This window comes from Trachurus japonicus, chromosome 4, assembly GCF_045865225.1.
Source record: "Trachurus japonicus isolate A0001 chromosome 4, Traja_1.0".
Classification (NCBI taxonomy): Eukaryota; Metazoa; Chordata; class Actinopteri; order Carangiformes; family Carangidae; genus Trachurus; species Trachurus japonicus.
This window is the reverse complement of record NC_140910.1, coordinates 11,654,036-11,668,197: the sequence shown is the minus strand read 5'-3', so window position 1 is coordinate 11,668,197 and position 14,162 is coordinate 11,654,036. Positions and strand designations below refer to the sequence as shown.

Here is a 14,162-nt window from a genome sequence, read left to right as displayed (position 1 = left end):
GAGGCAGGTTTAATGAATCAGAGTTGGTTTTTCATGTGAAGACTGATCATTAACCTCGTTGTTTTCAGCCATTTATCATTAACCTTCGCAGCCATTTATTTAACTTTGGTTAACGCTAAGAACAGCTGCGCACACATGCACAAACACACTTACTCGTCTCCACCAACCAAATTTGCTGTTTATACTTTGTCTACCTCCCTGAGCTCCGGCCTATGGAAAGAGAATAAGAACCAGATGTCGGCGGACTATGTGGGAGGGACGATTCACAACAAGAAAAACAGAAAGACAGTTTAGCAGTGAGAAACGGAAATGGCTATTCCTCATCAGGCTTTCACATGGGTGATGCACACAAACACAGACTAACACAGAGAGACCTAAGCAGGGGTTTCACTTTCAGATATCAGTGAAGCTATAAGGTGAAGTAACAGGGTTGTTATTTGGTCTAACTCCAAGTTTAGAGATATACTGGGTGTTGTGGACCGTCATCTGGAAGATGGCTCAGGTTTCCTTATTCCGATGGTCTATGATCTATATCGTTGGCCTTTACTGCATAGGTTACTTACATAGCACATACACACATAGCCTTCCAAGTGAAAGTTACATACAGAGCTCATAGGCGTATCCTCATTACAGAGCTTATGTGATGACAAAATGTCCCAGCTCACAACATGCTGTTTATTAAATGTTATGTGATGTACAGTATATGTTAACACAGCATGGGGAGTGGAAGTCATTTCAGACACTGATTGTCCACGGATGTTTGGTTGTTTTAAAACATCCATTCACACCTTTTTAAAGCAGAAGTAAGCAGAATGTTTGTGTTAATATAAGTCTTAAATAGTTCTATCTTCCGACAGCAATCACTTCTATAGAGTGTTTGGTCTGAAACACGGGTCTGTCAGTCACTCTGCTCTGCTGTAAGCCGAGGAGAAAACTTTCCTTGTATCCTACAACCTTTATCCAATGAGGAGAGAGAACGGCATAAAGGGGCGGTCCTCTCTGTGTGTGCAGCCAAGGGATGCGCGTGAATGTGGTGACGTAGGGACGAGGGCGGGGACTGCTAACTCCATCTGCTGACAGGAAGTTAGCCAAAACCACCGGATCGCTTACTTCTGCTTTAAGCCTCATGGTGCATCTCTTTGTTATTTCCTCCAGGCTACCTGCAGCACCAACAGCCCTACCAGTGGCTCCAGTCCCTCAACACGCTCCCGTAAACCTGGCGCCATCATTGAGAGCTTTGTCAACCATGCTCCCGGAGTCTTCTCAGGGACCTTTTCAGGTGAGCTGCCATTAAGATTCATCGCCGCTCCAAGCAAGAACCGGTCCCACTTGAAAACCTGTTCGTAAAAGTAAAACCTTGGCCGTGGTTCTACGGATAACTTAAGATAAATTGGGCTCATCTCATCTCATTTCATCCTTCTCGTTCTCCCTCTCAGGCACTTTGCACCCAAACTGCCAGGACAGCAACGGACGTCCCAGGCGAGACATCGGTACCATCCTGCAGATCCTCAACGACCTTCTGAGCGCCACGCGCCACTACCAGGGCATGCCTCCCTCCCTCACCCAGCTGCGCTACCAGACCCAGTGTGGTTCCACCGCCTCCCCGTCCCCCTCCCCACCCCCTTCGCCCCCAGTCGCTGGCATGACGGGCCTCTCTGCCAAAGCTACCTCTGTGCCTGTCGGCGGCCCCAGCAGCCCTGCGCCCACTCTTCATCCACTGGTGCAGTGCCAGAGCCAGATCCGCATGTGCAAACCCCCTGGTGAGTGACTCTGCTCCGTACACCCTCGGCTAATGCACAAACACTCACACACACACATCGAGTCACTGTGCGTCCCTGTGAAACAGATGTTGCAGTAGTTTCCACAGCTTTGGAGGAGTGTGTGTCCGTGTGTGTGTGTGTGTGTGTGTGTGTCCGTGTGTGTGTCCGTGTGTGTGTGTGTGTGTGTCCGTGTGTGTGTGTGTCCGTGTCCCTGAATGTGTGTGAAATGAGTTCAGTCTAGAGCCTGTCATTTAATTGCGCTCTGCTCTTCCCTTGCAACCTGCTAAAGAATTCATTGTCATCTTTGTCTTTCTGTTTCTATTCTCATAGCACATTGTGGTTAGCTACCAGCTCTGTTGGGATGATTTTGCATCATTGTCTCGCTGAAACACTTGTTTTCATCTTTAAAATTCTGACAAAGCAAGAATAGAAAAGTCAGAGTCAAGAACAAAAACAGTCATGTATCTCTCTGGGGGTTTGAGGCAGAGGAGCAGAGGAAGAGGAGGTGAAGGGGGGAGCGTTCTTCTTAGTAATGCAATACAAGCTTCTTCAGACCTCTTCAGTCAGGCTTCACTTGTCATTCAGTGGGATAGGCTTTGTTTTTGTGCACCAAGGATATAGGTTTACCCCTTCAAGCCTGGGCTGGGCTATGTTTAGATTAGATTATGCTCTTGGTGGGTTAACCTATCTTTTTAGAGAAGGGCTGTGGCTGGGGCAGGTAGGCCTATGGGCTGCCTTCCTTGACATACCGATGCCCAAGGGCTGGGGCAGGGACAGGTACAGGAGTTCAGATGATGATAGCATTTAGACACTTGGGTTTGGTTGTTTTAAAACCTCCTCTTCCTTGCAGAGACACGGGATGTCGAGTGTCAGACAGATGTCCAGAACTGATAACATTCAGTCAATGTTGTAAGGTTAGACTGACTGTGCTGAGAGAAACAGCATTGTCCTCTGCTGTCTCCTTATCTCCTGCTGAGGAAATCGAGCCGGTCTTTTAGTGAGCTGCTGGTCAGTTTTGCTGAATAGTCTGGCGGGGAGGGTCCTGGAATACAGTGATTAATGTTTAATGTTTTCTTTTCTTTGAAAAAAAAATAAAGCAAGAGCATTTCTATTGTCATACACCAGCTTTGTCTGTTGCAGGCTGAATGGCATCTTTTTTTAGCTGTAGCAACTGAACACGGATAGACCGGGAATGTCCAGTATTGCCTTGCATCACCCCAAGTGCCCCCGCAAGAACAGTTGGAATAACACAGGCTTATTTTCCTAACTCAGGGAACACCTTTCCTTCACTGCCCCCACCAACCCTACCCCCTTCCTCCTGCTCTTCCCCTCTTCTCCCATACTTGTAATCTCTCTCCGTCTGTACTCTAACAGCCCACACTGCTGTTTCCCCCATTTGCTATCCCAAAACAGCCTTGTCTGTAAAATCCATCTCACTCCACTCCACCACCACCCCCACCCTCCTCACTCCCCTCCATCTCTTTCCATGTCTGTGTTGTGCATCAATACATTGTCTGTGTTCATTTGGCCTTTAAATAGATAGGTTTATTCCAAAATGCGGCACTGAAAGGAATTTGCTTTGTGAAGTAGTAAGAGGAGGAGGAGGACACGGAAGAGGGAGGCTGTTAAAACCACAACACTAAGCCTCCATTCATCATATGGGTGTTTATATCCTGTCCATCAGTCTACCAACTGCCCACTCACTGATTAACCAAGGGCGAAGTAAAAAGAAAGAATAGCCTGTCTAATGCCCTTTTCCGACTTTGCTACCCCCGTCCAACTTCCTGCTGACACCACACACTTCCGGAAAAAGAAATGATGTGAATGGGTCGCGGCGCACGGAGACGCTGGATGCGCTGGTGTGTTTTTTTGTGCGGACAGAGGCTGCGTGTGCCTATTTAGTATCCTGTTCCACACGGTGTCCTGAAGAAGCCGATGACTAAGCGCTCTCAGGCGGTCTTATCAGCCGACACCTGATGGAAGACTTACTGGACTTAACACCGCAGCTTAACTCTGCTTCACAGAAACCTGCCTTCATTCAGCTACAGGAATAACCTGAGCTTCCCATCTGCCTGAACGTGTGTGTGTGTGTGTGTGTGTGTGCACAGTCAAACTCAGGTTGAGACAGCCTCTTGAAAATGTCACATAGCTTGGCTGTCTCCTGAGAGCCTTTACCCTTTCCACTGCAAGTTCATGTGCGAGGAGGAGAAGACAAGCGTAAATAAAAAGCTTGAATACACACATGTACACACGCGTACACAACTACACACACACACACACACACTTGGCTATAAATGCCTGGTTAAAGGCTTGGGTGACTAGCTTGGTTTCATGGCTTTGCTGTATAGTATTGCTGAGTGTGGGGATTTGTCAGCCCAGGACTTGTGTTGGATTTGAACAGGAGGGCTTTGGGAAGGCCAGGCAGGCTGATTGTTAGCTACATTCCTTTACCGAGTTGGGTGGACCTCCACAACACCCCCCCCCCTCCTCCTCCTCTTCCTCTCCCCTCCAGCCCTCTAGCCCCCTGCCCAGCCTAAGCCATTGTGCAGGGGCCAGGGACAGGGGCTACATACAGGGCACCAGGCTGAGCCATTGTGGGGCAGATGAGGGGAGGGGAGGGCTGTGGGATTATAAGGCTGCCTTTTAGTCCCACTCCCACCGCAGCTGCCTTAGTTCAACACAGGCGCACACAGAGAGGCAAAACAGGGGCAAAGTTAACTCTGAAAGCTTCTCCTGCGTCCCTTCCACATCCCTTCACCCCCCGCACGCTGCCCCTGCCTAGATTTGTCAGGTTCTGTTAGCCTCGTGCTGGCTGGGTGACCGGGCAGGCCAAAGGAGGGAGGGGAGCAACAAGCGGCAAGACGTGGCGAAAGATCCTAAAACATTTAAAGAAATAGTTCACTCAAAATTGAAATTTCCTCCTCCGCGGCTTCTCTGAGTTACAGGGGGTCTCGGCGTAGCAGTGCATGTCCATATGACGGTTACAAATGGATACCAACTGTCTTCGTAACAAAAAGACACCAAAAAACATCCAAATACCTCCATGCTGCTCGTATATAATGTCCGTCTTGTATTGAAGCCCCGAAATGCGAAATTGTTCCGAAAAAAATTAAATAAGTCTAAGCTTGTTTGTAACGGACGCTCCTCTTCCTCGTCCGTTCAAATCTCACGTAAATTACGAACATTACATACGAGCAGCATGGAGGTATTTGGATGTTTTTTGGTGTGTCTTTTTGTTACGAAGACAGTTGGTATCCATTTGTAACCGTCATATGGACATGCACTGCTACGCCGAGACCCCCTGTAACTCAGAGAAGCCACGGAGGACTCTGAAACTTCTCCCAGCCCTTAGCCCACATGAGGGTGAGTAGATAATGAGTGAAATTTCAATTTTGGGTGAACTATTCTTTTAACCCCGCCCAAGCCCGGTGTTTCAGCTCTGACCTGCTCGGGACAGCCCCCCCCCCCCCCCCCCCGCATATCATCCACCACCGGTCGGCCTTGCCCCATACTTTTATCACACACGCAGGTTCGGTGTGATGCACGTACTCCGGTAACTCGACAAACGGCCCGGCGATGCATCACACAGCGCAGAGCTATCTAGCAAAAGCCAGTCAAGCATATCAGGTGCCCTTTCATTGTCGACAAGGAGAGTGAGAGGCAGAGAGAGAGAGAGAGAGAGAGAGAGAGAGAATGCAAATGAAGTCTAAAAGTCATTGAAGAGCTTGTGTCCCTGCAGGGCTGTCAATGCCCTTTCACTGGCTGTCAAATGCTCATATTAGCCCTGATTTGATTGGCTGCTTCAGTTTGATAAGTTCTTTTTCTTTCTTTTTTTTTTTTTGGTATAGCGCTTCAGATAGGTCGAGTTTCTCAGATTTGTGGCCAGATTCAGATTGTATTGAGACTCAGAGTTCTTCTATCCATCTATTGCAGCCTCCCTCCAATCAACCAGTTAAAGAAATCATCATCACATGCTTTGAATACCGCTTTAGTTATTGTCAGAGGTTTAAAATAAGAGCAGATGAGATGGAAAAACCAAGACTGACTTTGCTGCAATGTGATTTTCTTTCTTCTTCTTCCTCTTCTCTCTCTCTCTGTGTCCACCCCTCCCTCTTTCCCCTGGTTCCCTGGATGCTGAGCAAACACAATGTTCTCTCTGCAAGATCACAAGACTTATCAAGGCAAACAAACAAACAACAGCACTAAGACAACTGCAAATGAAGGCCAATCTTTATACAATCAATAAAAGGAGAAGCTCCTTTAATCTCCCCCTGCGTCCTGCACACTGCAGCCCTCCTCCCTTTTTTTCTCTCCCTCTCTCTCTCTCTACCTCCATCCTCTGCCTCTCCTCCTCCTCCACCCACTCCTCCCACCCTTCCTCCCATAAGCACTCCGTATCTCAGTCCTTGCTGTGTTGCTGGGCTGGGCTCAGAGGCAAGGAAAACTGACTGACGCATCGATTATTCATAGATCACCCCTTCTTTCTCTCCCTCTGTCTGTTCTTCCCTGGCTTCCTCTGCAGTGCTGTGTGTATTTACGGGGCCCATGTCAAAGTCTTCAGAGGGGAGAGTTTGGAGATGGAAAAATGTGACTGGCAGACAGGGGGGTGGTTAGAGGAGAAGGAAAAGGAGACTGATGTTTCCTTCCTCTTTGTGCCCTTGACCCGTCTACTTTTTTTGATATCTTCCACCGCGTGTTTCTAAGAAAAGATCCGTTGTTGCTTAATCATCCGTCTTTTCTGTGTCACGCGGGGTTGCATACGAGAGGTTGTTTCTCTCTCTCTCTAGCTCTCATTCATTTCTTATGTCTCTTACCCACCTCACTCCGGGTCCTCCAAGGTTATTGTGCACACGTCAAACCCTGGTCTCTGCAGCCAGGCTCTGGGCCAGCCTGTGTGTATCTCAGTGTGTGTAGTGTGTGTTGTGTGTGTGTGTGTGTGTGTGTGTGTGTATAGTCGGTCCTCCTTAGCCAGCCCTAATAATAGCCCTACTGTCATAAACATAGTCTGGAGATCCCTGCGGCCAGCTGTGTCCGGCCCAGTCGCCCAGGGCTCCGGTAGTGACGCTGATGAATGGCCACACACACACACACACACACATACACACACACACCAATTTTGGTGTAGCTCCAAGCACATTCCCAGAGCTCTTACCAAGCCAAAGGCCAAGACCTCCTACAGCACCACCAAACTGCCCTTTATGCTGTGTGTGTTTGCCTGCATGTGTGTATGGGTGTGTGTATGTATCGTGCATTTGTTCTTATATAACGTCAAGCTCTCCTAGTAAATGTCCCCTGGTACAGACTACACTGGTGAAATAAAGCGAGAATTTAAACGGAGACACTCTAAATAAAAAATCCTACTAGACCAAACAGATTGTGTATGTAGGCATGTGTTGGCTTTTTGCCATTTCATTGTGTACAGCCAGATTTCGACACAGCAGAGGGGCGGTTTCACTTTTGGCTCGTCGGAACAGGGGAATAAGGGGAAGAGGGAGGACTGGAGGGTGAACAAAGCCTTACAGCAGCGTATATGGATGTCACATGGAGCTGAGGCAGTGGAACAATGGCCCTAATGTAGGAGAACCCCCACCCTTTCTCTAGTATATACCCCCTGTTCTCAAGAGATGACATGCTGCCCTCACATGCAGCATCTGGACGCACACTCATGCATTTGTATCAGGACAGAGCATATTGGCAGGAAGTGGAAAACCCCCAGTCTGTCTCTGTGGCTGAGTGTTACATGAAGTACTATTTTCTGCTAACTCTGTGTCAGTGTTCACATCCTTTCTGTTCTCAAGGCTGCTCAACAGCAGTTTAGTTCTTTAGCACGCACTGCCAAACAGCGGTGAATATTTATAGCGGGAGAAAAGGCTCTGTGCTGCTCGATCCGATAAGCAAATGAGGGAAAGAGGTAAATTAAGCCCACACAGAGTCCGGAATTCATTCCGATGGGTGGAAAAGCAGAGGAGGGCACGATCGATTCAGAAAACTGCCACCTACGGCTGATCCTTTACCCTCCACCCTGTTCCTCCGTCCTTTTCTCAACCCCCCCTCCCTCCCCACTTGCCCCTGGGGGAGGAATTCCTTAACCCACACCACCATCGCCCCCTCCTCTTCCCCCCCTGCTTCCCCTTCTTCACACTGCCCCACCTAGCTGTCTCTGGGGAGACATGGGGCAAGAGCTAGAGGAGGAGGAGGAGGAGGAGGAGGAGGAGGGTCCTCTGTGTGTGTGTGCGGGGTGGAAGAGTAGGGGGTTGTCAGGTCAATGAGCTGAGAGTAGGAAGCTACAGCCATAATAAAGAAAAAAAATAGAAGAAAAAACCCAATCTCTCCCCGTCTCCCTCTCTCTCTCTGCTTACAATTTCCATTCGCTTGCATTTTCTATTGAAAGCCAATAGCGTTGTCCCGGGCCCGAGATGGATGGCTGCACTAGAGCTAAGGTTTAATCAATAGGTCTTTTTAATTTGCCATCGATCCACGTTAAAAGCTACTGCGGTTGTTGCTGCTGTTGCCGTGTGTGTGTGTGTGTGTTTGTGTGTGTGCGCATGCATGCACCTGTGAATGCACGCTTGTGTGTCTGTGCAGCTGTGTGTTTGTGCGCAGCATATATGCATGCATGTACACATTGTATGGGTTTTTGTGTGAATACGTGATGCAGTCAAGCGTGGATTTGAGTGTGCGTGTGTGCGTGTGCATTTGTGTGTGCTGTGCTGTGCAGCCGAGGCAGAGAGATGGCCACTGTGCTTCGGTTTATTGACATTCTAGCCTATTATTTAATTATTTAATTCCCAGACAGATACTAATGGAGCTGGCTAATAGATTGCGGTTGCTTTCCCTTCCTTCCAAGCTCCTGAATATACGAATAAATGGAATTAGGCTCGACTCGGTCGCTGTGAGGAAAAGCATTCACGGTGCGATGCGAGGCCTCTTCCCCTGAGACCGGATTCTCCTATAGGCACATCAACAGCTAGAAATGCACTTAGTAGCACACGCAGTCATCCAGTCATGTCATCTGCAATTATATGTGCAGATACCACGGGCAGCTGACAAACAGTGTCATCTCTGGCCTGTGTTTATATGTTTTTGGCCTTGCTTTTGGTTCTCAAGGAGATTCAGGCTGAAGAAGGTCTCCCCACTCAGCGATAAGGGGATGAAATGGCACTGAGGGGGCTAATGATGCTCAGTGGGGGAGGTTAAGCACCAGATTGCAGTGTTACATTGTGTGCATGGTGTGTGTGTGTGTGTGTGTGTGTGTGTGTCAGAGCCTAGGGAATGATCCTAGCATGTCTTGGCTTTATCATCAAGGCTGTGGGGCTGTATCTGTAACTGCTAAGCACACACACAAACACACACATATTGACATCCTTCTCAAGGCTGTTAGTGTAAATTCTGTTAACTGTAAGTATGCTAGCCTCTAATGCAAACAGAAAGGCCCGACTGACCGCCTCTCCCCTCTCTTGTCCTGTGTCCATAGGTGACCGCCTGCGTCAGACTGAGAACCGTGCTACCCGCTGCAAGGTGGAACGCCTGCAGCTGTTGATGCAGCAGAAGCGTCTGCGCCGGAAGGCTCGGAGGGACCAGCGCGCTCCTTACCAATGGCTGCCCAACCGCAAGGCCGGACGCAGCAACAGCAACAGCAGCATGTCCAGCGAGGGCTCCCTGGACCTGGACTTTGACGACTCTGTTTGGAAACCCGACGTCAAGGCCGATCTGAAGTCCGAGTTTGTCATGGCTTGAACCATCCGACATCCCCTCACACTAGATCGTAGATTCAAAGATGAGCAAAGCATTGCCTGGGATTTACTTAAAGATACGGTTTGAGGGAGTGGATATGCAGGAGGTGACACAGAACTGTTCAAAGATGTGTTGTGCAAAGAGGAAATTAGAGTTGTTCTAGTGACTGGTGTTTGTCACATGACAAAAAAAGAGGCTCCCTGCAGACTTTAATCCCATTCTGTCCTTCACAGTTGACCTTGTGAAAAACAGCAACAATAGCAACAGAACTTTCTTGTGATGCTTGGATTTGGACAGGCAACAACCGGACTTAACAGTGTACAAGACTTTTTTTTCAAGGTATGATCACAGAGACCGTACCTGAACTCGAGCATAGCAGAATTCAGTGGGTGGTGGTGGTGGTGGTGGTGGTATTTTCCTTTTTTTTTCTTTCTAAGGTTTGTTTTTTAAGCGCACTCTGGACAGCAATGAAGAGATCCACACTGGACTTATTAAGAGGACAAGAACACCAGAGGCCTCAGTGTTTCTTAATCACAAGAAAGGCAGAACTGCCGAACTATGGATTACTCCAACGGGCATTCTTATCGATCTCAAAACTCACCAACCAGAGTCCAGTTTTTACCTGTTACGGGGTGGTTAAATTATTTTTTTTTGTTTGTTTTTTTTTCCTTTTTCCATTTTGAAACATATTATTATATTTTATAAACAAAAAATATGTAGCATTGTTCACAAAGCATTCAGGTTTTCATAAAACAGTTCAAAGTAGTTGATTTGCACATTTTCTTGATTTATAACAGCTGGTCAAAGTGTGCAAGAAGGAGGAGGTGGGGCCTGAAATAGAATAAAAAATGAATATGGAAGTATTGATATCAACCTCAGTGGCATAGGGTATCGATAGGAATGATTAATGAATAAACAAAATGAATTAATATTAACAGAAAGTGCTTTAGAGGATTTTAAAATCTTTAAAATGTATATGGAAAAAAAATCTATTTTTATTTCTCTTCCTATCTGCTGTTTTCAAAAAACAGCAGCCCTCTGTGGCTTTAGTCAAGTCCTTGACTACCAACAGATACATCCATTCAATCATTCATTAGCTCATTCATGAATTCTAGTCGTCTAGCCACAACAAATACGATACGGAAAGACAATTTTCATCCAGCCCGCCTCATGTCTTACAGACCTGAATGGACTTGTTGAGGGTTTGTATTAATTTGTGTACATAAATGTGACAATTGGCAAAAAGGTTTATGAGGGTGTGTGTATGTTTGACCTTAGTGTATGGTAAATTGATTTAGATTATCCCATGTTTTCGTCTGAGTTGTCTTCTCCCAATCGACCCCCACAGTTTTCTCTAAACCGTAAAGATCAGCTACAGTGGATGCATGGGTCATAACCGGATAAAACTTCAAATTGGTTGAAAAAGTTGGTTCCCAGTTCCAGACCAATGTGATGTTTACTTTTACCACAAGTCCTTTTGATAATGATTTTGTTTTTTTATTGGCAAAGCGGGAGAAGAGGTGGGATCTGTATCCAGCATCATTATCTAGTGCCTCCACCAGTACATCCATTGACATATCAGGTTAGGCCTTCACAGTTTTGCTGCTACACATGGGGACATCTAATGGAAAAAAAAAGTGGGAGGGAAAAAGTGACTTTTCTTTGCATGCAGAAGTGTGAAATTACACTGATCTTTTTTCTATTGATGGAAGAAAAAAAAGAAACTGGTGCTGTGAGAATGAAGGTTAACAACATGCATGAATTTGTGAAGAAAATAAACAATGCTGCTTTTGTTGGTTAGGTTTTTGTAACTGTTATTTTTCAATGTTAGAACAACAGTGTCCTGCTAAAGTATTAACGACGCAAAACCAAAACAGATGAAGTTAAGTGTGGACTCAACGTCTTGCTCAGCACTGAACATTCCTGTTGTGTGACAATGAAGATGATGATGATGATGATGAGCAAGGAGCAACTGACTCTCTCTACTCCCTGAACGCTGGTTTTACCCCCCATGACTCTCAAGGACTCAGACAGCCTACAAACTGATAAACCACCCCCCCCCCCCTCTCCTCCTCCCAGCCCAAAAAGCCGACTGAGGCTCTCGCATGGACGTATGTTCACAGGGAACCAACAGGCCCCAGCGGATTTACAGTACTGTCCATCAAACCTGCTCGAGAGAAGCATCTTTCAGGCGTCTGTCTCTTTATCTGTCTGTCTGTCTGTCTGTCTGATTGATCGACCACCCTACCACAATTGCACTCCCAGAGATTGCAGTGAGAGATTACCTTTTTGGTGAACCTCATCTTTTTTTTAAGTGGCCTTACCTTTCACTAAAAAAATGAGACACTTGGGGACAATGGGGGCGGGAATGTTTTTTTTCTTTTTTTTCTCCTTTCTTTCTTTTTAAAAAAAAAACTTTCTGTGTGTATCGTTGTTGGACTTGTTGTCATCAAGGCGCCATTTTTTGTCACTGAGGACACTGGGCATCTGTTGTTTAGTGCTTTTAGCTGGTGGAGTCTCTATTATGTCAAGGCTTCTGTGCCTTAAAAATGTTGCCCTTGCAGTGTCGGTGTCAGATTTAAGCTTGTTTTCATTGGTTGATACACACGACTGTAGTATTTGCAGCCATGAGAGTTGTAGATTTTAGGGGTAAAGCTTGTTTGAGTGAAACAAATACTATCCACAAAGTCGGTGTTGTTCCTCAAATACTGTCTTTGTCCCATTTCTTCATTGTGTTGCAATGCTTGTTCGTCTCCGTTGTCCAAACTTCACATCCCTCTTAATTCAGTCCCCCCACCAACAAGCTGCAAAAAAAGCTACAAATCTGTGTAACTTATACTAATCAAGGAAGTTTACACCACAGTACTTAGATGGCAAGAAACGCCCTAATTCAGAATAAGAAATGTCCTCTGAGGACTCCAGACTACATGCACTTCCTGTTTCCTTGGATACAACATTGTTAAAGGACAGTTTATCCCCTGCCCCTCCCAAATTTTATTTAATTTTTTTTGTATATGTATGAACTATACTCTGTGTGTGCCTCACTTCTGTGTGAAACTCAAAAAGATGAAACATAACAAAAAAGATGACAAAAGCATTACAGAGAGGGTAAAAAACAGTACGTTGGTGGAATTCTGATCACGTCATTTAAGTTGCCTGTTCTTTCTTGTAGCCAACTATTGAAAATAACAGGATTCAAGAATACAATTTACAATGTTCTAGCTCTAGACCGGTGTAGCACATGTGTGACTGTATTAATTTATGAAACCAAAATGGTAACTGTGAATTATGTATTTCTTTGTGCATTTTTTTTAAGAAGTGGGGGAGAAGGTTGTCGGGACATGGCAGCAGCTCATGTCTGAAAAAACGTTTTGTTTTTGGTGGAATATAATGGAAACGATATGTTTTCGAAAAATGAAAAAAAATGAGAAAAAAATGAAAAAAACAAAAAAAATATATGAATATATTTTTTTTCTTAAGCAATACATTTCAGTGTGACTTGTGATAGAACATTTTTCTTTTTTTAGGTAATAAATAAAAAAACAAAATGAGTACATCAGCTTGTCTCTGTGAGTATTCATTACTAACCCATTCAATAACATTGCGTGAAAGCTGCTGTTCAGTCTAATATTTCATGTGAGAATCTATTTTGTTAAGTAACACGAGATGAGAAGCATAGAAGAATTGCCTTGGAAATGCATTGATAAAATATAGCCTTACCCTGTATCTAAAGCTAATGTAATTGATGATTGGACTGAACCATCTCAGACTGGGGTGGAGCTCGATGGATGGATTACTGAGCTGCACCTACCAACCATTTCCAAGGGCACAAAGGGTCACGGTCCCGTAGATCAGTGTAAATATGGGTGACCTCATCATAAATTTCTTTGTTCCTATTCCGAATACAAATAATAATCAGTATCTGGCCAAATAATGCCAGATATATATCAGTGTATATTTGGTCATTTTTGATATATCTGTTCAGACAGCTGAGGTTCAGGTGCAGTTTTTGACCAGCTATAAGAGTTTAGACTTTTGGTTAACCTGTGAAATGTTGCTGAAAAGACCCAGAAAGCAGGGGTTTGTGTGTGTGTGTGTGTGTGTGTACAGTGTGTGTGGGTGGAGGGAGGTTGAAAGAGGGCAGGCGGTTCAGTGAGAGAGCCAACAGAAACGTTCTCCACATCTGCGAGTGCAGCCCGGCTCAAGATGAGACGGAATGCGAAAGTGGAGTGACAGATTGGAGAGGGAGAAAGAGCCGTGCCTCATGCTTCCTGACACATGTACTTACAGCAAAAGGTGTTTTGAAGCGGCACTTGTAGCTCCCTGCTCTTGTTTCCAGCGAGGCTGAGAACAGAGCTTGACTTGGAGCATCAAGAAATAGCTGAAAGAGGATTGAACATGAAAGGACAAAGCCACTGTATGTCAAAGCATTGCTCAGGCAATAACACAGCAGACACACCGAGAGAAGATGCAACATAGCATGATGACAGACACCTGCTTCCGTGCTTCACTTTGAGTTGCTATAGTGATCTTATACCTAATAATGAATAAAAAATATGCTTGTTCAGAAATAGAATTGAAGTCATTATTTACATACCTCTCAACAAGGCAAAGTGATCCAACTTTAGCCTATGACTTGTGTCTTTAGTAATTACCTTACAAATCCTC

General features: G+C 45.7%; 1 protein-coding gene across 1 annotated transcript in view; it reads left to right on the top strand.

The window, feature by feature from the left end:
• The window catches only part of midn (midnolin), a 29,510-nt gene extending 16,457 nt beyond the window's left edge, over window positions 1–13,053 (top strand). The window contains exons 6-8 of the mRNA XM_085773933.1: window positions 1,156–1,279; window positions 1,437–1,760; window positions 9,235–13,053. Coding sequence (XP_085630059.1) covers window positions 1,156–1,279; window positions 1,437–1,760; window positions 9,235–9,497 — 711 coding nt within the window. The 3' untranslated portion in view covers window positions 9,498–13,053. The remainder of the gene's footprint in view (window positions 1–1,155; window positions 1,280–1,436; window positions 1,761–9,234) is intronic.
• The last annotated feature ends 1,109 nt before the right edge of the window (window positions 13,054–14,162 follow it).